General features: G+C 38.6%; 1 protein-coding gene across 1 annotated transcript in view; it reads right to left on the bottom strand.

Annotated features, from left to right (window-relative positions):
- The window catches only part of NUP107 (nucleoporin 107), a 39,430-nt gene that overhangs the window by 10,471 nt on the left and 4,511 nt on the right, over positions 1 to 24,448 (bottom strand). Inside the window, exons 3-19 of the mRNA XM_090042499.1 lie at positions 24,181 to 24,270; positions 23,779 to 23,894; positions 22,112 to 22,247; positions 21,600 to 21,703; positions 18,917 to 19,044; positions 17,419 to 17,467; positions 16,014 to 16,085; positions 15,448 to 15,536; positions 14,244 to 14,322; positions 9,858 to 9,971; positions 7,533 to 7,623; positions 6,596 to 6,672; positions 5,917 to 5,976; positions 3,149 to 3,294; positions 2,992 to 3,040; positions 1,681 to 1,750; positions 1,015 to 1,133 (exon numbers count right to left, since the gene is read on the bottom strand). Coding sequence (XP_089898625.1) covers positions 1,015 to 1,133; positions 1,681 to 1,750; positions 2,992 to 3,040; positions 3,149 to 3,294; positions 5,917 to 5,976; positions 6,596 to 6,672; positions 7,533 to 7,623; positions 9,858 to 9,971; positions 14,244 to 14,322; positions 15,448 to 15,536; positions 16,014 to 16,085; positions 17,419 to 17,467; positions 18,917 to 19,044; positions 21,600 to 21,703; positions 22,112 to 22,247; positions 23,779 to 23,894; positions 24,181 to 24,270 — 1,589 coding nt within the window. The remainder of the gene's footprint in view (positions 1 to 1,014; positions 1,134 to 1,680; positions 1,751 to 2,991; positions 3,041 to 3,148; positions 3,295 to 5,916; positions 5,977 to 6,595; positions 6,673 to 7,532; positions 7,624 to 9,857; positions 9,972 to 14,243; positions 14,323 to 15,447; positions 15,537 to 16,013; positions 16,086 to 17,418; positions 17,468 to 18,916; positions 19,045 to 21,599; positions 21,704 to 22,111; positions 22,248 to 23,778; positions 23,895 to 24,180; positions 24,271 to 24,448) is intronic.

Raw genomic sequence — 24,448 nt, 5'->3', positions numbered from 1 at the left:
AAGTAGTGGATGCTGTAGTCACCCTCTTAACTGTGCATAATCGTCTTCTTACCCCCTTCTGCTAAATGTAGTATGTTGGTACCTAGTTCTATGTTCCTTTACCTCCATCTCTTTTTTAATCAAATTTAGATTCTACAGTTTCACTACTTTCTTGGTGCCTGGCTGAGAAAGAGATCCATCTATAGACAAAGTTTTGAAGAAAATCCTGACAAATTATTAAAGTGTCAACTGTAGATATTGGAAAAAAACTAGAGGGAAGGGCTAGGATAGGATCTGCATCAGGTAAGCTCTAATCATCTTACCAAAATAGTTTGCAACTATCAGCTTCTATTGAACTCATACCCACCAGATTTTTTAGGTAGGAGAAATGGTTTATAGTGCTTTTCATTATCTGGAATTGGTCATGAAGCTGAAGCTACACATTTCAAGGCAGTCTTTGTCTCTGAGAAGCAAGTTGGGTATGCTATGGGTGTGTGGGAGTGTGGGTAAGCTTGAAGAACACCTGACAGCTTCAGCTGGTGCATATATGGAGCTGCACATCTTAACTGGAGGACCTTAAAAGCAAATCAACACCAGGTGCAATTTCAGGTGCTGGTTATGATCCTTAAAAGCTTGAATTCTACAACATCTGGTTATCCATAAGACCTTGTCTTCCCTCATATCTATGTTAGCCAAAATGCTCTTGACATCAATTCTTAAATCGAGAGACCGGCAAAAGTCTCTCTCTCAGTAACAGGCTATGTTAGATTCTCCTTACACACGGATCTGAGAAGCACTGCAGCATACATTCAATTTTATTCTGTGTTTGTTTGTCCTTTCAATTTTATTTTGATGCTGAATTTGGATTATAGCATTGACAACTGGTCTATTTAGGTATATCACTATTTGGCAGCCTATTTGTAATTTCGCCGTCATTTCTGTATAGCTTCTGCTATGAACTTTTAGATTATAAAGCACATATTTTCAGTGAAGGTCCCCACTGTACTAGACAGAATACAGTTAAAATTATCTTACCTTTGTCTGAAGCCCCAAAGTGTGGAAAAATAGAATGAGATGCGTCATGAACCGAAGGAGGTGCCCCGGGAGAACACTCCTGTCTTTGGAAAGCCACTTGTTAAATTCGTCCATCAAACCTATAGCCACCAAGTACACAGTTATATTACCATTAGGAAAAGGGAGGCAAAGAAATATTTCAAAACAACATATATGCTCAATTAATAAAACATACATGTGGGAGCCAGAACACACCATCAAAAGTGTATCAATTTGTAAAAATTTATGCGGTTGCCATGAAGTCTAGTATTCATTCTGAAAAGTGCTAATATAAAAGTATCATGTACAAGTTCAAATTGGTTTAATATAATTTTTTATTAAACTAATCTTTTTCCTACAAGTATTCAGATTTGAACACCTTCTTTACTAAATTAAAATTTTATAAATATTTGCTTCTAGAACTGGCAGGGCCAGTGTAACTCGGAGAAGCACAGCTAAAATTCTGACGCTTTCTTGATCGCTTCGTATCAGCCAGAAAAAAATCAATTTAAGTTTCAGATTGAGTATGCATACCTGGCAATAGTAAAACATGTTCACTTATGGAAAACTTCCATTAAGATCCTAAGTACTGCAATGAATTAACTTAAAAAAAAAAATTACTTGGGGGAAAAAAAAAAAAACACTTACCATCTACATCTCCCAAAATAATGAATTTCTGAATCACATGATAGTGTTCTTGATTCTCCTCTAGAACTCTCTGAAAAACAGATCAAATTTTCAGTAAAAAAACCCCAACTGATGCATGATGAAATATCACCTTTTACATGCAAAAAAGTAGGTCCCTCTCTGAAACAGGCATATCTGAATAAGAGGATACTGTGAAAAAACCCTGAGAGAGTACACCTGAAGTACAGCCTGGTACTATGGAGTCATGTTATAAGAAGAGAACTGGTGAACTGAAAAAAAAAAGCAAAAAGGAACAGGTTGATAAGCTAAGGCGTCAGTGCCTGGAGGATGAAGGGTGTTTGTGAAGTGTGTTTTTCAGAGACAAGAATAAATATGAGGCTGCAGAAAATAGTGAGACACACCTAAGAGGATGATAGAATAGATATGGGCACTTAAAGAAGACTGTGTGCGCCTTAAGGGGATTTAGGAGGCATTCCATCACAGACAGGAATACAGATGCAACTGTAAATATATCTCAACAAAATTCATCATTGTCAGAGTTCCACAAGGTAGAAGGGATGGCAACTATACACTTAGTTAAATAACATATATCTGCATGTTCTTCTTCAAACCATTAAGATGAATTCCATCTATAAACACAGTGCTCGTATAGTCCAGCAAATATTAATAGGGAAATTCTATGCAAGCAAAAAGGCATCTGATACATATAGTTTAAATTGACATCCTGCACATTAATAGTACAGCAGGTACCCAAAGTGAATAAAATCTTATATAGCTCCGAGATGTATACTATGCACGTTATATAAAAGCTTAAACATCTTAATGGTACATTTAACTTAATCATAGGTGAAAATTTTACCTGTTATAGCAAACAAGATTAGAAAAAGTTCTATTTTTATAATTTGCCCATTCTGTATATTTGATGGGGCTTCATAATCAGCTTCACTGTTTCTTTAGTATAACCAGTCACTCTGGCATGGGGACAGAGCCAAGTGTGCCTCATTTTTTAAATCTGATAGGTTTTCAGTTTGCTCATTTCCCTTTCACTGTCAAAGGTACTAAAAATGTGAAGGAAGAGGAAATTTCTATCTTAATTCCTTTATATTCAAGAAAATACCTGCTGGAGACTGGAAAACTATGTTAAAATTCTATAATATGAAATTAAAGTCTGACTGACTTTTTAAAAGTCTAACTTTACTTCTGATTTCTTCAGTCTCAGCGTATTATTTGTAGGATCATTCTCTTAACAACCAGATTAAAAGTAGTTGCCCAAACAAACAATATCAATAAAAAGGCACAATACATATTTACCGTTTTGTCTGCAGCCTGAAGTTCTTCAAAAACCTTTTCTAATGTCCAGCTTCAACAAGGAAAAATGCAAGAAAAGCAACAGTTAGTCTGAATAATAATTCTAGGTCACAGAGGACTTTTATTGAGGTTAAAATATACAATGCTACTGAAAACCTACTTTGTCTCTAAATACTCTCTGGGGAGTTCTTCCATCTCTTCTGTGCTCATTACTGATGTACGGATTTCCTGTTCTACAAGAGTGTCCACCATAACCCTGAAATATGCCCAGACTGTATCTTCCCAGGTGTCACAAACTGGAAGCAGCTTTATGTTTCAAACAGACAAACAAAGACAAGAAAAAGACCAACAACATTAACAAATCTGAAAAAATACCAGAATGTGATCATACAAATATGAGAGGCACAAGAATTTCTTAGGATGATAACTTTTATTGGACCAACTGCATAGTTGGGATAGAGTGAGCCAAGCTTTCAAAGGCAAGACATTCTTCTTCAGATCTCCTGATAAAAAAGAAAGTCTTGCCTTCAAAAACTTGGCTCACTCTATCCCAACTATGCAGCTGATCCAGTAAAACAGGTGTCAGACATCTGCCTGCAGCCTTGATAGGGGACCTTCTCGCAGCAGCAGGCACGTGCCTGGTTGAGACCTGCAGTGCTGGAGCCCCAGCAGTACCACAGCTTGTTCTCAGTGGCAGCCAAGCACCCGCAATGCCAGTCTTCTTCCCATGGTGCTACTGAGGCTCCAGCACTCCTGCTCTCACCCAGGTGCTTGGCAGCCAACCCAGTAAAAGTCATGCCACTGGAGCCCCAGCACTGCAAGAAGACACCTGGCATTTCAGCTTGTTTTCATGGTTGCAGCCAATTACCCAGGTGAAATCAGTGGCATCATGGCTTATTCCTGTGGCTGCAGTCAATCATCCAGGCAAGAACAGCAGCGCTGGAGCCCCAGCACCACAGGACGAAGTCCAGCACTACAGCTTGTCCAACAGGGGCAGCCAAGTGCCCAGGATGCCAGACCTTTTCCAGGCAGTGACAGCAAGCACTTCATGCACTGGATCCGTCATGGGCAGGGGTCCAGAGACAAGATCTGGCCCGTGGGATTAGCCCTATGCCACTGATCAGGGCCCATGGACCAATCATGTATAATGCATTCAGCCTATGGGGCCAAATCAGTTTGGCATCTCTGCAGTAAAAGATATCACCCTAAGAAATCCTTGTCATTTGCATAATTCCTAGACTAGCATGGCTACACAATATAACTCTAACACTACTATCATACAAATGGCCATTTGAGATCAGATGTATGGTCTATTTAGTTGAGTGCCCTGTTTTAAACAGCAGTCTGAGGCTTCAGTGAAAGGTGCAAGAAAACCTGCAGTAGTATAACCTTGCTAGTTAGAAAGTTTTTTTAATTATTATGATGTGCTGAAGCATACCTTAAGCTTATAGTTTATATACTTTAGCTTTTCTTTGTTTACCTTGATATTGTAGCTCTAGAAATTCTTGCTCCACTAAAATAAGATTCCCAAAGGAGCAAGGCCACCATGTGAGACTGAAAAAAAAATCAGTGAGATTTGTATTGTAGTGCACTTAAAACTCCCTTGAAATTCCCAGGCCTTTTGTCCAACTCTTCTCTGAATCCTGGCAAGTTCCTGGCATCACTGAATGTGTGTGGCAAGGAGTTCAAAAGGTTAACTTTAGGTTTCATTATGGAATCTTCTATACCTTCAATCATTCCTCCTGGCATTTTCTGAATCCCCCTCCTATGATAGTTTTTCATGATGCAACAACCAGAACCAAACATTATATCCAAAGTAGAAGCATACTACCAAATCATACAATGACACACTAATAGTCTGTTCCTTTCCTTGTGCATCCCAGCACCACTTCATTTTATTTTTCTTACTGCTACACATCAGAGGTTCACATGGAGAAATCTACAGCAATGCTCATGTCCTTTAGTTACTAGTTAATGCAGTACTTAGAAAAGCCTACTCCTATATCTAGATGCCTCCACCTACCTATTCTGCCACTGAGGTTTGAATGACTACATAAAGAAAAAGTAGGCAGAGCTTGCTCAAACTGCAAGATAAAGGTGCAGAAGAAATCAAACACATCTGAACTGTCCCCAAGAAAAGAGATTAATTTAAGATGTTAAAGTAGTCATACGAAAAACTGAAAAAAGGTAAAGTCTGGCTCAATATCATGAATACCTTACAAAAGTAAGGTGAGGTTGCTGAAGTCTCTTGAGGTTGTGAGAACCTAGTTATTTGAAATTTAAGATTAGACTAGACAAACCAATGACAGTATTTTGTGTGTCAAGCAGAGATGGATTAGCTCAGCGGTTCTCAACTTTTTGAACCTCATGTCCCACCAACCATTTTGTTAAAAAACCCTGGTCCCACCATGATAAAAACAAAACCCCCACAACATTTCACTGTTCAAGATAGCTGTTGATTCATCTATTTGAAGTGCAAACAACTTTGATTTTTTCCAATCAGGCAATGAGTTGAACTCCCATCTACTCAACCTTCGCATCCCACCAGTGGGATGCGTTCCACTGGTTGAGAAACACTGGACTAGATAACCTAGTAGGGCTCTCCCCTCCCCAATCTGAAACATTCATGATTAGAGAGAAAGTAGTTTAATACCGTCAAAGAATTCTGAAATACAGGCTAACCAAAATGGCAAAAGTAGAATTGGTTTTACTGGCCAGATTTATACACGTATTTTTCTTAACTGATTAATCAAATATGATAAAGATGTCCACCACAATGGTAGGTTTAGTGTTTCTTTTTTGGTTACTAAGCTTTTAGAAATGGAAGATATTATACATGGAATTATTCGATTTTAAACAGCTGCCAGTCAGCGATGAGAAAAAACAATGTATTTCCAATAAATATTACTTATATGAAGCACCACATACCTGTTTGAGGTTCCCACTGAGTGCTGCATAGATTGCTCTCTCATATCTATTAAACTGATCCTACAGTAAACAATAAAAACAAAAAAAACAAAAAAACCCCCAGAAATTTAGGAAGCTTGAGAATTTTTTTCATTTGATGTCAGAATCAATTGACATTTTAGTAGGTACTATTCCACAAACAACTTATTTAATAGTTTCCACAATAACTGAACTGTAGTGACAGATGAACCTCCATGATGAATGGATCAAGAATCCACTTACTGTAGAACCATTTTCTGCCAGCTGCCAATTGGATCATTTCAACAAAAGGCACATAGCCAACAATATACCCAGCCAAGAGATACTACAATGAGGTGGGAAAATGTGATTTTTCCTGAACTCATTGCATGAGCTTATACAAACCAGACTGAAGGACAGTTCCTGTTATTTTATCCTACTCATATCTGCATGTTTACTCTCCTTAATCCATTTGCTGCAATAACTGGTTTCAGTTCCAGATATTCATTAGGCCACATAAATATGCTCAAGGAACCCTTTTAGTAATACTGAAAACAAATCTCTATGAGAAGCAAGTGCACAAAGCAGAGACTTAACTATACAGAAGCTGATAGAAATATCAGTTCAATTAAAGTAAAGAAGTTTTCCATTTACAGTATCAAACAATTCAATACCATCTTACATCTTCTGCCATTCGCCAACAACTTATTTTCCAAATGCATCTGTATGGATTCCCTTCCACTGGTTCCAGCTCTGTTCCTACAAAGAAAATAATTTAAAGGCAGTTGGTATTTAAAATGGTATTAATTACTAACCGAAGTTGCATATTGCTGCTATTATGAGCTCAATTTCAACTCTGCTGGGGCTTCCCCAAAAACATCTGATCCTTCTGAAGCTGAAGGAGACATCGGGCTCCAAAAGTAATTTCCTGGGAAATTTGGTATATTTCTGTTTTAAAATGATAGCATTTGAAAGTTTAGCCACAGGTTAGCCAATCATTGAAAAGATTTAACTTTTTTTTTGGCTCTCAGTCTCTACATTGACTAGAAGCTCCATATTTATTTTGTTAACCTTATTGAGATGTAGCCAAAGGCAAGGGCACAGAGTATGGGATATTGACTCAAAGATGCAGCAGGGCAGGAGGGTGAGTAGTTAAAGGGAGCTGTGTTCTCTCATTTTGGAATTCAGGCATAGAAAGGGAGAGACTGGACTAGACAAGAGGCAATGTACAGAGGGGTAAGACGCTGGTGGGACACAGATGAGAAACAACGGAATAAAAGAGACCCAGATACAGAGGGATTCGTTTTGAAATGTTCTGAACAAGGTAAAAAGGGGCTTAGTGACTATACACAGGGTGTATACAAAGAAAAGGGGAAAGGGGAAATCCATTTCACCCATGTGGCTGAAGGTATCATCTTTTTCTGCATTTCCTACTCCCCTAAGTGGGAAGAGAAAGTATCAGCTACAAAGATACAGAAGACTCTCCCTCAATACACATAGCACTCGAGCATTTTTTTTTAAGAAACAAAGGCACTTTAAGTTGGCAAAGAAAGGCTTGTGCCTCCTTGAGACCAACCTAATGTTTTATGTTTATGTTCATGTTCACCTGATGTGCATACCTCCTTTTATGTTGGGATCATGATGCAATTTCCATCCTTCAAGCGTTGCAGCTCTCCAGGCCTGACCACATCGTTTGCACAGGCGTTGTGCCTGAAAAACAACAGACTCTCTCAGCAAGTCTTCCAGATGGTGAAAATGCTTGTATCTAAGTAGTACTAGAGCCTGCTGGTTGCACAAAAACATTCTTATTTGCTAACTTATGCTTATGTTTCAAAAACTCTAAACTCAGACTAAGTTTTTGAGAAATGAAAAATATTTACACAATAAATAAAAGTATTACTAATTTTTAACAAGATTAGAGTTTTGCAAAGATATAGGATGACGATTTTTTTCATTTAGTCCAACTCTTGGTAGATGGACTGATATAAAAAACTGTTGTTTTATTTCCCAATGAATATTTTAAATATTTTTAAGTCAGAAAATGCAAAAATGTTACTTCTCATTTTACAAAGACACCTTTCCCAGCTTAATCTGTTATTGTACATCTTTTAATTATAATTTGTTTTAGGTTAAATCTTTTATAGTTTGTGAAATCATACCCCTTGTTGCATACACCTAAGACTTGCGGATGAATGCCAGAAGTCCACAGGTGCCTTTAAAAATCCCATTTTGTGCTGACAAAATGCATCAGGCTATTCACTGGCACAGTTTGTGTTATTTAAGAACTATATTTCTCCCAGGCTGGTTTTAGTGTCTTGTCTAGCAATATGAAACAGCAAGAATTAAAGTGTTAGGGAGAAAAATAGGCTTATTAGCAGTAAGCAGATCTCTGTGAAGTAAACAGGCAGTGCTCAAGAAAGATTAATATGTAATGACGTTAGTAAAATAACTAAGTAATTTCATGACTGACAGAGAACAACCAAAATAGTAGGGCAGACTTAAATTGTGGTTGTAATTTTTTAAAAATCAAACTTGACTCTTTTCAAATAGGAAAATCTTCAATAAATTGACTTTTTGAAGAAGGGACTTAGAAAATGAGCATGTAGTTGATGCTGCAACTAGGAACCTTTTCTCCAGAGACAGAGGACTGATCCTGCAAGAATACTGCTGGGTTAAAGGCACTGGCAGCACATGCATGCACTATGCCTACCTCACCTCAACAATGTTATACTTCCTTTCAGATCTGTAGGCAGTGAATTTATACCACAAATACTGTAAGTTAGCAAAAGAACCAGAACTATATTTAGCTACAGGATTAATGGAAAAGAAAACCAATCTGCTGGTGAAAACAAAGATTCTTAATTTTCTAGTCATGCCTATCCACAGGTACTTTCAGAGAGATTTTACTTCTGAAGTCCCTGTCAAGCTGTAAATTCAAAGGAAACAGAACACCACTCCCACCCCACAAAAAACAAAAGTAGAATACAATAAGTGGAGTACAATACAATAATTGAAAGCAATTAATAAGCTTTACACATCATCCTAACAGGGTGAAACCTTAAGTTTTACTGTCAGATGATCAGGTGCTGTTTCCCTAGTTTGAAATTAGAGTTAAATGTAAGAAAGTATTAATTGTTAATATCTAAACAACAATCATAATAGTAATATATCAATGGAGGAAAAAGTGCATTTGTAATGAAGGTACTTTTAGAAATCTGAGAAGAACTGATTTTATATTCCAAGTTTGCGTTGTTCTAACATATGATAACAGACAAGCACATGACAATGTAGTACTCACAAGATATCCAACCTGTAAGTTCCATTCATGCATTATGCAGCATTCCACCATCAGCCCAAAACTACCACAGTAACAAGTCCGATAATTAGCATGTTAGCTTAACAGCATCAAAACCTGAAGTTCAGCTTATTTACTATAACCATCCTCAACTCATAAAGTTACATCAGTATAGCTAAAGTCTTAATTAAACCTGTGTAAACCTCTAGATGCAGAAAATTTGTATAATTTTAAGCCTGGCTTATAGCAGTTTAGCTGACAACTATAGTTATGTAAAAGCTGAACTGCTATAAGCCAAGTTTAAACTGTATGGATATGCAGGCACAGAGCTCTGCATTAGTTTCAACAAAATCAGGGCACCTATACGTGATCACCAGGCTCCAGCAGCCTCCTGCATCTTATATATCAGCATCCCTGTGTTTAAAAATGGAGGCACTGAATGAGCTTTAGTTCAAGTTCTCCCGCTACCATTTTTAAATGCAAAGATGCTGATCACAGGTAACACAATGGCACTTAAATTAGAGCGGCTCTCTGAGCCACTCTAATTAAAGCACCACCCCTCCTCCCTGCCAAGCACATGTAAGAGTGCCCTTAGTTTGTAAAATGTTGATACAAACTCTAAACCATGCACACTACAAGTGCCTCTTACCTCATCTGTCATTCCTGCTCTGATAAGAGTGAAAAGGTACTTGAGTAACCTTGCATCATCTTCCCGATCCAAGTCATCAAGTGGCATTTTCTGTCTTATGGGAGCATCTGGATCCTGCAAGGGAAAACAATAATCAGTGAAACCTTTGTTCTACACACTGCAGATATTTGTCTCTGTCAACGCATAAAGATTATAAGTGACAGTAAACCAGTCCATAATCACTTTTCCCTGTTCAGGCAACAGTCTGACAAGCTGCATAAAACTTGGCATGCTATTCTCTCTTCCCTCTTCCTCAAACATTTTCTCTCCTACTCACCTGTCAGCAGCCCAAGGCTGCTTACTCACCTGCTTACTAATTTCAACCTCTATACCCATAACTCCTTTATCCTCAGGCTCTTTTCACCTATATTATTCCCCCGTCTCTCAGCCTTCCTTATCACTTACATTTCTAACCATCAAAACATCTGTCCCTTCTTTTCTAGGAATTCACAGAAGTTTGTTTGCATTGCACAGACTTCTCTCTTTCTTGTGAATAATGCATTTAAGTTACATGTCTTTTGCACAGTTATTAGCATCTTATACTCCCTTCTACAAAACAGCTAATGACACACTTAATCACAGTCTTTTCTTGAGTAGCCCCTCCAACCATGATTTCCTTCAATTAAGAAAGTATATCACTGTTCCTAAACTCACAAATCAGTAGTGTGAGTGCTTGTTTAAGGGCGTTTATTTGGGCATCTCTAATATTTTGGGGAATTAAAAAAAAAAGTGCTGGAAAGTATTTCTACAAAAAGGGAGAAGGTTGAAAGGGAAAGAAAATCCATGCATCTAAATAACATAGGATTAGAAGGGACTCATGGATCATCAAGCTGAGTCTTCTGTTATCGAACCAATCCAGGTCTTAAAATCCCCCTGAAAAATTGATCAAGTTACATCTCAAAAAATCGTTCGGTTTCTTACTTTCACTACTCCTATGAGAAGGCTGTTCCAGAACCTCATTTTCTCCAACTGTTAGAACCTTTGTTTTAATTTCCAGTAACTTAATTCATAGCTAGTTGATACCTATTTGGTCTTGTGCCAAAGTTGTCCTTTAGTTTAAACCCTTGGTCCCTGGTGTATTTACACATTTAAATAATAAATATCCACTCCTTGCTAGGCTAAATATGCCTAGCTCTTTCCAGTTTGCCAAAACAGGACCGATATTTCTCAAATCATTCTATGGTGGTATAACAGCAATTTCAGGCTGTGATGGTCCAGAAATTATGCAAGAGGTAAGCATTTCCTCAGGCAATATCTTTTACTGGACCAAGTATGTAGTCTGAAAGTGATCAGAAAACTCAGCACACTACAGCCTATGCTCAACAAAGATCAGAAATGAGAGAAATATTCCTAGCCCTTCTGCTCTTGGCTTTCAAACAGCTCCCTAACCTTGCTCAACTCATCAGCAGAAGCAAACTCTCCACTGCCTAACAGACATCAAGTGGAACACAGCCTTGCCTTGCCAAGAAATGCTTAACTTGTGACGCTTACTCTGCCTGACCAAGGGTAATTGTACCCAAAAGGTCGCAAAGAAGAATTTTTCTAACTATCTGAGTTGGTCTAATAAAAGATGTATAATCATCTACCCAAAGAACGTTGTCTAACCTGTCAGCACAATCTCCACTACCACTACTATCAACACGCCCCCGCAGCCCCATAACAAAACCATCAATATCCATGGTTCCTACCCATGCTTTTTTCAAAATGCAATAAAGCTGATCCAATGTACCAAGTGCACAACAACTATGTGGGTAAAACAACAAAGCAACTACACAGTAGAATGTGTTCTATGAACTCTCATAGAAAAAACAGGAAGGACAGAGACCCACCCCGCCTCCACCCCATTAGGAGTACAATTCTCACAAAACAAACACTCCCACTCTGATCTCACTATCCTCATGCTCAAGGGAAATCTACTAAACACCTTTAAAAGGCAAACTTGGGGACAAACATTCATAAGCTGCCCAGACACCAAGAACAGAACAACGCCACATCAGGGTGGATTTGATTTAAATCGAATAGATTAAAATCATGATTCAAATCACAATTAACATGTCTGGGCAGAAAGCCTTGATTTAACCATTGGTTTCTACAAAAAGTGCATTCTTGCTGTTTGATGTCCTTTATTCATTTAACTTCTTGAAACCTCACACTTTTAGAGAGAGGCAAGGGCTTGACTCTGTGTACACAAACTTTCAGAGACAAGAGGGCTGATGGGTGGGTAATCAGCAGGGATCTGGGTTTTCCATTTCCCATGGAAAAACAGAGAAAACCACAGATGCCTTCCTTTTTACCGTGGAGAAAATGTGGATTTTCCCTTTTAGCAGAGAAATCTGTAGATTCATAGCTTTTGCAAAGAGCTCTTGCAGACTGCTACAGTTCCAGCCTGCAAGAGCTGATTGCAGAAAGGGCAGAAAGCCTCCAACCTTGCCTGGAGGGGGAAGGAGAGGGGGAAGGGCACGGCCTGAGCCTCTGAGTCATCCAAGGCTCAGCTCAGGCTCACCCTTCACCCCTGGAGCCCAGAGGTAAGTGGGGCAGGGCTGGGGGTGGGGGAAGGTAGCTGGGGGCTGAGGGGGCATGCTGGGTGCCACTGGCTCCAGGCAGAACACAACAGCACTTCCCTACCCTCCATCTCAGTCTGGGGGTGAGGGAGGGGTGCCCCTCTGTGGGCTGCGCACACACTGGCTGGCCAGGGGGGTTCGCACACTGTGGCTGCCACTGCATCACTATGCCCCGTGCTGCCTTCCTGTAGCCGACTGCATGGCTTTTCAGGCAGGCGGCATGGGGTGTGACAGTGGTGGCTGCCACATGTGGGCTACACACACCACCCGGCCAGTGGGGAGAGAAGGGGTAGCTTGCATGTGGCGGCTGCCACCGCACCACTGCTGCTGCCCCTCGTGCCCGGAGGACCGGGGGTGGGGTGGGAGGCGGGGGGCCTCGCACCTGGCGGATGCCTCTGCACTAGCATGGCTCCATAGGCAAGCTGAAGTGGTGGCAGTCCCCTGTGTGCAAGCCCCCCCCCAGCCAGCATGCAGCCACCACCCTGCACCGCTGTGGAGCTGTGCGGCCAGTTGCGGCACAGAAGTAGCAGTGCAGTGGTGGCTGCCACATGTGAGCCTGAGCCTCCCCCCAGCAGTCTGCCAGCCAGGCAACATGTGTGTTGCCCACACGCTGTTGCTGCCACTGCCACGCCCCACGCTGCTTGCCCACAAAGCCATGTGGCCATGTAGCATGGGGTGTAGCAGTAGAGTTGGGGTGGTGGCCACCATGTGCAAACCCTTACTTCCTGATTTGGCTCCCCCAACACCTTCCCTTTCCCCTGCCCTGCCCCCAACACACACCTGCTGCTGGGGTGGGTGTCAGTATCTGTGAGTGTGTGTCTGTGCCTCTGTGTGGGGCTGGGGGGCTGTTGTGGGGGAGAGAGGGGGTTAAGGGGCATCAGGAGGGCTGAGGAGGCTGGTGGGGGGGGAGTGAGGGGCACCAGCAGCACTGGTAGGGTGGGGTGGGGGGGGCTTTAATTTTAATCACGAATTTGCGGTTTTTAAATCAGAGAATTTGCAATTTTTTAAATCAAAGAAAACCAGGATCCCTGGTAATCAGGTCTGTTATCTCTCATCTCCATATACTTTTGTTAACAGGAATGTTATCTCTGGAGACAAATCCAGTCTGAGAACTGAAACACAGCATCACAGAGACGTTTAATGAGATCTTCTAGTCTGAGCACTGAGTCCTATAGGGTAGAGTGGTTACATGAATATATCATTTCCAATAGTACATGATTAGCAGTTATAATCCCTATTCCACGATGATATCTTTGAGCTTTAACATATTTAAATTAAAATCATCTTTATATAGGTGTTTTTTTAAAAAGCATCTTAACAAAAAAACCCAAAACACAATTAAATAAAAAAACTGATTTAAATAAAAAATGTGATTTTAATTTTTTTTAAAACTTGTTCCAGTTTGAATTCCCCTATTCAACACGAGCAAGCAGAATTATACACAATATTACAACAGATGCAATCTTCCCAGTGCCTTGGCATTAATATTTCTTTATCTCTACTATGAACTTCACTTCATAGATCTACTGGATACAAAAAGTCATGGACTAAATAAAGACACTGGATTTATGACACATAACCTCCCTGACATCTGAGAACTCCAGGTAACCTCTCTACAGTTTACTAGCTGTATTCTTTCACCAGGTCAACATTCCCTTTCCCCAGCCCACCCACTCATTTTTGTGGAAGTTGTGTCATTTAAAAAAAAAAAACACAAAACCCTAGTTAATCACATATACAATTTAGTGATACTCTGAAATCAAACTCCATTTTAAATAATACTTACTAATTCAGTTACCAGGGACCGACCACTTCCAACATGTGTGTTTAGGTGTCTCTGCTTCAAAATATGTAGAGTGTTCTCCCTGAAGACAGCAAGATAAGTTATTTTTAGAAACACATTTACTCAATCTTTTTCACATCAAAAATGAAATAATGGATATTTTGATTAAGGACACCAAAAGTACATAAGCCAAAATGAGCATAGTTTGGAAACTGGGTACATTGAGAACCAGTCAGATATAAACCCGAATTAATCTGAAAACATGAAAGTGTAACACCATAGGGTATATGATCCAATTAATCTAGATCACTTCTCTTTCAAAATCATACTCATAAGCCAATCATTCACTTGTCCAAATTATGGAATCATTTCAGTGTGATGAAGTATCACAGACCATTTATGGGAGAATATTAAAATTCACCCAAGATTAATCTAGGACAGTACATTAAGATCAGGACCAACTCAATATTTCAGAATTTATCATCATTAGCCTTTAAAATATGATTAATTATAGAGATGTGAGATACATGTGGTAGTTGATATTTTCTATCTTGGAACCCATTGCTAATTGTACGTAAAACAATAACTACTGTTGTGAAAAGGTTAACAACACAGTAGTATAGTAAGGTGAAAAAAGTGATCACTGTAAAAAAATACATACTAGTATGATCCATTTTATCCAGCTTAAATAATAATACAACCTGGCTAACAGGTGGCCATCTAATATCACTTTTTATTTCCATTGCATTATACCCAAAAAGCTCAAAACAGAGATTACGGTCCCATTGTGCTGGGCACTGTACGAACAACACAGATTGCACTTTGCTGGAGAAAAATAGTAATATTCTAGTTTGTATTTTCAAAATCCTATAAATAAGCAAATGAAGAGGAATATAGCAACAGTGAAGACAGGTCTATAAAGGATAACTACAGTGATGTCAGCAGCCTAACAACTATGGACAAATTAATTCTTTTCCTTTAGGGACACTGCAATATATACACACACACAAAATATTAATTTACTCCCAGGTTAATCTTAAACCATTCACTTCAACACTCATGTAACCCCTGAGAAACACACTCATTCTTCTTGAAAATCCCTGCATCAACCATTAGGATCAAAACCCAAACCTTACCTTCTCAAATTGCTAAGACTTAATGAAGAAGAATACAAGAAAAGAAAAGCCACAAGGGTTCTATGACTCACCAATACACAGATTTTGCATAAAACTCAATCTTGTCAGAAAAATCTCCAATTTCATCTTTGGCAATGCTCTCTAACCAATCTACCACCAGCTGGAAAAAAATGAAGGTGGTTATTTTTTAACAAACAACACTGCTGCAAATGTTACAATACCACCCCCCTGCTTTACAGTATTCTGGTCTGTTCATGTATACTAATGAATGTGAAATGAATTTATCTGCATATCACTCTGCTCTTATTTCCAAAATACCCAGCAGAACTGCCTGCGCTCACATCTGTTAGTGGCTGCAGTTAGAGCAATATGGCTTAACAGTTAAAGAAGCTCAATATGTAAAGAATGAGAAGCATAATATACATCTCAATCTCAATACATCTGATCTACAGCAGGCCATTCACACACAATACGTGTAAGATCCTACTGAGATTATAGAAACAAATTCAGTTAGTTATCGAGAAATCTTTTACATTAGGAGTTAAAATACCTCAGAGAAATTGCATGGCTCAAAAAGTGTACCAAACATCCAAAATTTACCTATTCCTATATCTCTCTCTTAAAATTGTTGTCCTACCTGGCTTTGTCGAACCAGTGAATCCTTCTGAAATAAGATGTTCACGGCCATCTTTTCACTAGCATTTAGAACCTATTTAAGAAAAAAATCCTGATTATTTTGTAGTATGTAAGAGGATGTGTCACTAGAATACATGCATTATGCCATACTGTTTTCTGAATAGACAAACTGAGGGGAAAATACTTGTAGGAAACTGGTAAATGTGATATTTAGGAAATACTTAATATTGTTTATATTGCCTTTCTTATTTGAGAGGAAGTTTTATATTATTTGTATTAAGAAATAAAGTCATGGAAAAGTATGACTGAAGAATCAATGTGTTACAAATTAGATGATGACACCAAATAATGGTTCTTCATGAGTCTCGTTAAGTTGTTCAAGTATTCTTTTCAGATTTGAATAAAAATAAAAAGGGGTATTTATCCAAGACTCTTAGCACACCACATAACAGTATAAAACAAAAATGGAATTAAGCATACATAAGATTCTAAGATTCTTCTTCCATATAAATTTATCTCTATTATCAAAAAGATGTAAAGTTTATTTTGAGTCTATTTATTTATTTATTTTTGCAGAGAAAGGGTGGGAGGACAAACTGCAAGAAGGAGGTTGATTTTTGGCAGAGATAAATTTTATTTAGATATGCTGATAGGCACTTCCTGCCTGAATTAAAATAGCTTCTACTGCTGTTGCGAGACAAAGAAAAGAGCATCTGCAGCTCACATTTCACAAAATTATTTTATCTTTCTAAACATATTCTATCAGCACAGATTACAACAGTACTTTGTTACACAAACAAGGAGACATGCAGCCCAGAAAGGGGTTTCAAGACTCCAGCTTCTCTAAAGAAATAAAGATTGTGAAATATTAGAAATCCTGAGACTCCCCAATGAAACAGTACTTCAAGGTAGTGTCTGAACTCTTGCCTATCCCCAGAGGAATATCATAGTCTAGGTTGATGGCACGTGTCAGAATGTACAAACATCTACCTCACAAAAGCGATTTTCAACCAGGGTGCCGGGGCAGGATCAGGCTCTCCCTGCCTAGCTGCTCTCCCACCCCCACACCCTTCTCCCTCTGCAACGAGGTATAAATAAATTCATTTTTGAAATAAGGTGCCACTGGATTCACAAAAGTTCACAGGGGTGCCTCAAGTTTAATGAGAGGTGTTGTGAGTCTAAAAAGGTTCAGAACCACTCACTTCCAATTGTACATATGAAGATTCCATGTTATAAATATGCAATTTTTAATCTTCGTCTCCATTTGGATAATGGAATCAGTTTCAATTTGTTTATATTCACTTTTACTTTCAACCTTCAAATAGAACACTTAGACAGCAAACAATGTAGACAAGTCATTTTAAATTTTAAAAGCTTGAAAAGGCTTGCTATAACACAAAACTTACTGCAATATCAAATACAGTTTCATCTTCTAGGGCAGACTGTATTCTGTCTCTAAAAAGTGAAGCACAAATATTATCAAAGTTAATACTAAGATTGTTAATTCAACCAGAATATAACAAGATGTTATTTCAACCAGAAGTACTAACATATTATAAAAACAACTTTAGAAATATTTCTACACAAAATTTACATGCTAGGAAGTAAAACTGTAATAAAACTCGGTGGCTACTTACAAGTTTGAACATACACATTATTTCCATCAATAAATGGATATTAAATTAAAAGACTTAAACTGCACTGCTTAGCATAAATGCACTACATTTCTTGATAAAGAAGATGAATTTAACATAGACTATATGACTGGTGAAAAAAATTAATATAATTGTTAATGTCAGATATAAAGCTGAAGAGAAGAATTTAAGCAAGTGCTCCATTTCTCTTATTTTAGGTAAAAATACTTGAATGAAGAGCCTAGGAAATAAACTGACAGAGAAGAGTAAAGCTAGAGGCAACAATAATGGAGAACATCAAGCATTCCTATTAAGCCAGTTCTTAACAGAGGATTCTGCTACAGAAGCATCAATTTCTTTCTTCCTGAAAAGCAATTCTAGAGCACTCCTGTCACGAATGATTTCATTTTGCTCTCCAAGAAAAAATGTGAAGCAAGTGACTCTCAAAGCCAGGTTGAAGAGAAAGAAAGAATGGACTCCTTTCATTTGGTACCGACTAGTTTTCATATGTTAGGTCATCATTTATGGTGTCACAGAGCAAAAATATACTGTTCTTTGAGAGAAGGGAAGCATCTGATAATGCTCAAGGACAAGCCACATGTGAACAACTATGAATTTCCAAGACAAACTGGCTGAGGCACAGTAACCTATCTCGGTCCAACCTACACCTGAAATACTGTCAAACTTATTGAAAAATAGTAATTGCTAGAAGCCACAGAACCCATTCATTGTGTTTGGGAAATCTGGTGTATATGGCTATTATACATTTCCCGTCAAGAAATATGGCTTAATTATCCTTCTTCCAGCCTCCAAATTTGTAGTCTGATAGACCCTACAACCAAATGACAACCATATTCTTCTAATTATAAACTTGGCTCTGAATACAAGTCAACACTATTATTTTCAGGTTGAATTTAAGGATGAACAACTCTTCCCTGTATACAGGTCAAAAGCCACAGATGTACTTCTACTATCTCTGCAAAGTCACACAGGAGAATCAGCTATCTAAGAAAAGGACCCAAAAGTTTAAATGCACTAAAAATATTAAAATTAATAATAATAAAAAACTGTACTGAAAAAAATCTGATCTGGTATTTTTATTGCATGAACAAAAAAATAACCAAGTACAGTATTTATTAGTTGATCCAGTGTTGAAGTCAAGTGTAATATTTGTTTTCTTGAAGGGAGGGTGGAAATGGTCAACTTAGGCAGACAAAATACAGCAAGTCACCGCAGAAGTATAACTGAACTGTTTTTAAAAAAGAATTACCTATAGAGTGAGGAGAGCAGTCTCCATGTTACCATTTCTTGCTTGAGAAGCCACAGCACGCTGGCAGTTTTTGAAAACTTCTGCTGTCCAGGAGTTGCTCGGTAAACTATTTTCCCCAGTATGTTCACCTGACAAAAATATATATTGCACACAGAAGGTTACCTGTTTTCTATTTTGTTGCACGCCTGTTGGATAAATTTTTTCATTGCTCTAAGTGCTCTCACTTGATGCCTAAGACAGCTTTTAAGGTAAGCATCTTTTATCTCAGTTGGGAGCAGACATACTAAGCCTACATACTGCATGAACTATTATTATTGTTATGACAGAGTTTAGAAATCTCAAATGAGATCAAGGCCCTGCCAATCAAACACAGAAAACAGAACAAAAAAGTATTAATAAACATTAATCCTGAACACTGAAAAGTCCTATCATCTGTGAGAATATATGTGGCTCTTGAAAAAATGTACTTGCCTACTTACTCCAGGTAAATTTGGGGGACCCAAGATGCTACTTTCTGGAGGATTTAGAAATATTTAAAAGAGTTTCTAATAGTTATGAAGACAAAATGGCAGAGGGGTCAGACTAGATGATCTGTCTAGGTCCCTTCCGACTCATTGATTCTATGATTCTAAAAAAGTGAATGGAATACAAGTTAAGCAATGCTGTTTTCTTGGGTTCAAAGAACTGTAACTAACTACTTAAAATTTTGCCTACCCGTCATATTTCTAAGGGTGATATTCAAGTTAGCTGAGTATCAACTATCCAGGGGTTGATTGGAAACTGAGACCCAAGCTGATAGAAAAACAGCTATTTGGGTTATTTTTAGATCCCCAGCATCCTCCATCTTATCTACAGCTGTAAATGAAAACCATGTTTCTCCTGGAGCACAATCCAACTTCAGACAGAAATAAAATACCTAATAGGTGCTTGCCCTTGGATTTTTTATATATCAAGAGAAGTAAAACACATTCGTTACTTTTTCAGGCACAGAAAGGAAATCACCACCTTTTAAATTCAATCCCAAACTCCATAACCTCACATAAAGGCCAGTTTCCATTTATTATTTCTCTTTTTTCTCCCATCCACAAGGAAACAAGGACTGCAAAGGCCAGACACAGATATCTGAGACTGAAGAACCTGGGATTTTGTGCTGGATCCTCAACCTACAGAATTTAACACACACACACACATCACCTCCTACCCATAATTCCTTTGTCTAACAGGCACCAAGGGGCAAAGTCCCTTGATAAACACTGAAATTCTCTTCAAAGCCTCACTTCTCTTTTCTGACCAGTAGTTTTACAAACATAGCAGCTCAGATCCTCCCCTTTTTTAACTTAGTGTCACTTAGCTGCAATTAAATTAATAATTAATTATTAATTATCAATTGTTAATAATTATTAGCCCATCAAATTAATAACACCATGAGGATAAATCAGAGGTGGTTATGGTTTGATACCTAGACTTCTAATGGCAGCTTGCAAGGAGTTCAACAGGAAACATCTGAATTACCTTACCCCACCCCCACAAAAAACAAAAGATCTCTTCCCACAAATGCAAAAAAATATTCCACATTTTCAAATTCTGCAGGATGCACTGTGGGCAATCCTGAGCTAAAAGAACACCCCTTTCTAATAAACTAGTATCTACTACAACTAATGGGTCATAAAGTTACTGTATTTACGTGAAGACAAGATGAAGTTTTATTCCCTAATCAGCATATGGGGAAAAAAGCTCCTCGTCTTATAGCAGCATACAAGAAAACCTTATTAAATACACTGTATCATTTAACTGATGCCAAAAGCAGCATTTGCTCAAGAATGAAAACCAAGTTGATTAAATGCAGCCAACACTAAGCAGGACTATAAATGGTCATGAGTGGGGGGCTAATTAGCACATTAGAGTCTTTGTGTGGGTGGGTGGGGAGGTGGAGTATACACACACTGAATGGTGCCGAGCTGTGAAGCCACCATGGCATGAAATGCTGGTGACTGCCGAGGCCCAGCCCAATGATTGACACAGTAAACCATGAGCCTTTTAGGTTTGAACTAACATCATGCACGGTTTGTACTATATATGGGTAAGTACAAGAATGCTGCTTAAAACTATGTTTATGAAGTACCTGTGCTAAAACTTGCAGCAGTCTCAAAAAAGGTAAACTGCAAAAATTCTGGATGAACTAGGTCTATGGGTATCTGTAACAATTTGCCCATGTGCAAATTACTACAGGTATGTTTATTTCAAGGTCAGCATTTTCAAATTCACATTTCACTTCCGTGTGCTCAGAGAGACCAGGGTCTGACAGTAAAGAAGGGGAAAGGGCTTCAAGACAAAGAAGCTGGGGGAGTGGCAGTGGGCAAGGGGCTACCTGACCTTCCATATTTATTTTTCTGGGCTGTAGAAGTGGGAAAAGAAACATTCAGGGCTAACCTCCAATAATTAGATGCTATATTTGGAAAATTATAACAAATCTATAGCATTTTCCCTATATGGAATCTATATATTAGAGGGCCGTCTTATAATCAGGGTCATCTTACATCCATGTAAATGTGGTATATCCAGCTGTCAGATTTTGGGGATCAATCCTAAGTACAGCGACCTCTTAACTGAAAGAAAACAAATTCCTAGTTTCGGCAGCCAGTTTCTGGAAAGGAGTGTGGTGAAAACATTTCAAACAAATTACCTGACTGTTACAAATATTCTCATATTCTTCTACAAGTTCAAAGACTGTAGTTGAAGTGTGCTTCAAAAAGGAATGCAGAAAATCCGAGTACATGCTCATTGTAGCTACAACACATTAAAAAAAAAGAAAAAGAACAAGAGGCACATCAGAATGCCATAGGAAAAACATTTTTCACAGGGAAATTTAAAGTCTCAATTTCCCATGAAAGTTCAAAAGTCCATTTTACAATGAAATACGACTTGCAGAAGTTATCCAACATAACAAGAGAAAGTAAAATGCAAACAATGCCAACATGAATTGTCATCAACTGCCTGTGACCCATGTTGTACAGAACGTTAACTGCTCACACTAAAGAGTCACAAAGTTCTATTAACTGGGTAAGAGACTTTAGGAGCTCTCTCACCAACAAGCAGCAGAACGAGGAAAATGAAGGAAAGAGAACACACAGGTCAGCATGCCACAGTCAAAAATGCTGCGGTTAGCTTTTTAATGAAAACTCCAAGTCATCTCACCAGCTTCTCCAGGATCATCTTCACGCAACAGCACAGCACTCATTGTGATATCTTCAGTCATATTGGACAAGTCCAAGTTTGCAAACATTCCTGTACGGTGAGGTGTGAGTGCAACTGTCCAATTACTCTCATCCATCTAAAAAACAACACAGAACAGCAAAAGGAAAATAAACAAAAAAAAGAAATCTCAGACTGTCATAAGCCTAACTCCAGCCTATTATTAGCTCTTGTAGCCATAAGCAGAGTAGAACTTGAAATGAAGAATGAACTGATCACCTTTTAGACATGACACACACGCTTCTTAAAGTGTACAAGTAGATGTGATAGAAGATTCAACTTCATTTATTCAGGTTAAACCAGCAAGATCTTTGTCTCTTGTATGAAGGGTGCAGTATTTGACTCCTGAGCTTAACACACATTACTTACCGCCCCCCCGGACCCTTCTGTGCTTTCCTCAACCTGGTTGAAAGTCCTATGGTGTCCAACACAGGTAGGAGAAGGCAGAATCATTTCAACTTTTATAAGTTGCTTGCAAACCAAGTGTTGGAAGGAAGACCCCAAAGAACAAAGATAAAAAATGATGTAAGCAGAATTTATCTAAGCCGGAACTTTTCATTAGGGGGTTTCAAGTCTCTCAGAATGATTATAAAAGATCATATTATGGTCAGATTAGAATACCTTTAAAATAAAAGGGAGCATGCAGAAATGGATTATGCAAGTTATTTGGGTTTAAATTTACAGCTATGATAGAAATATTTTAAAAAAAATAAAAAAGCTAAGGGAACACCTGTTAACTTGCCCAGATGACATAGCAGCAAGTTGACCAAAAGTAGCAAAGACATCACCTCTCAGACTTAGTTCCTTAACAATAGAGGTGTACTGCTACATCAGTTCAATATCGGATTGGAACAGATATAAAGAAAAGTGTCTACATCTGATATCAGCCTGATAGGGCCAATAAATGCCTGTGCAGCACACAGCCACAGCACAGAGCAGAGCCAGCAGCATGAAGAGCTGCCTCCAGCTGGTAAGTTGGGAGGGAAGGGGTGTGGAGGGGCAGATCAACCCCCGTGGTGAGGGAGGGGGTAGGTGTTGCCAGCTGGGGTGGGGGGGGAAGGGGGAGAATGGTGCATGCAGGACTGAGGCGTGGCTCATGGGGTGGGGGCAGCTCCTGCCACTGCTTGCACCCTGGGAGGGCGGTGGAGCATGGTACCCTAGTTCTGTATGGTGTGGGGCAGGCTGTAGCTTTGAAAAGGTGAATACAAGCAGAAAAGGATGGTAAGGAAGGTTAAGTGAAAATGTAACATTTTTAAAGGTTCAACACTTCTATTTTTTTCTTGTTAAATTTAACTAAATATTATTAAATCATACATTTTGGGGGAGCATAACAAGCAAAATCAAGTGTCTTGCAACAAATCTATGACCCCAATTTACTTTTAGTTCTGGGAGTACTAAATTAACATAAAATAAAATAAAAATACCACTCTAAAACCCTTATTTCTCAAAGCATCAACCGAAGACCATTCATATGCCATAATTATGCAGCTGATATGCAATTAACTGCACCTTCTGCTTATGTCAAGCTAGGTTTAAAACACTAGGAACTTCTACCATTTTTAAGATTCATAGGAACAAAGAAGGGAGAACATGATGTATAACCTGCATACCATAGACATATTGCCATACAATCCAGTAGTCTGCATAAGCTGAGGAGATTTCCCTACTGTTCCCAGGAAGGTGGATACATCTGGCTGCTTCATGGAACTTCGAGTTTGTGAAGTAACTGAAAAGTAAAAAAAATGTTAAAAGCCAGAGTGCTTTGCTAGGGAGTTCCTACGATTAGTAACCAAGATTAAAAGTAATTAACTGTGGAAAAAGGTGAACCAGTTTCTCTCCCAAATTATTCTCTATTAACTTTCTGGATTCTGAGAGGAGGCTTGAACAGAAAGAGAATATCAGCTCCAGCAAACTTTATATATAAAGAAGTAAAACAATGCGTGTAGAATCACAAACTGCAAGTAATCCATACATGGAATTACACATTAAAGGAGAAAAAGAAGGATTCTTACAGGGGTGACGAAATAATGATACCGGAGTTTGGGGAACCAATTGGTTCTTTGGTGTTGCACTACCAGGCCTGTCATCCAAAGATGCAAGACCTGATGAACAAGTTAAGAAAAAGTCTCCTAAACTTTGTTTCATATTTACTAATAACAGAACTACTACTGAAATACTTTATCAGATAAGCAAATCATCTCTGCTGCTAGCATTAAAGAAAAATTGCAAAGCACTTCAGGTATGTACATCTAACCCAGGAGCGGGCATATTCCAACCTGC

The sequence above is a fragment of the Crocodylus siamensis genome, chromosome 4, assembly GCF_052110815.1.
Source record: "Crocodylus siamensis isolate JL-2025a chromosome 4, ASM5211081v1, whole genome shotgun sequence".
Lineage (NCBI taxonomy): Eukaryota > Metazoa > Chordata > Crocodylia > Crocodylidae > Crocodylus > Crocodylus siamensis.
Note: the sequence above shows the minus strand (reverse complement) of the source record. Positions and strands in the feature narration are given on the sequence as shown.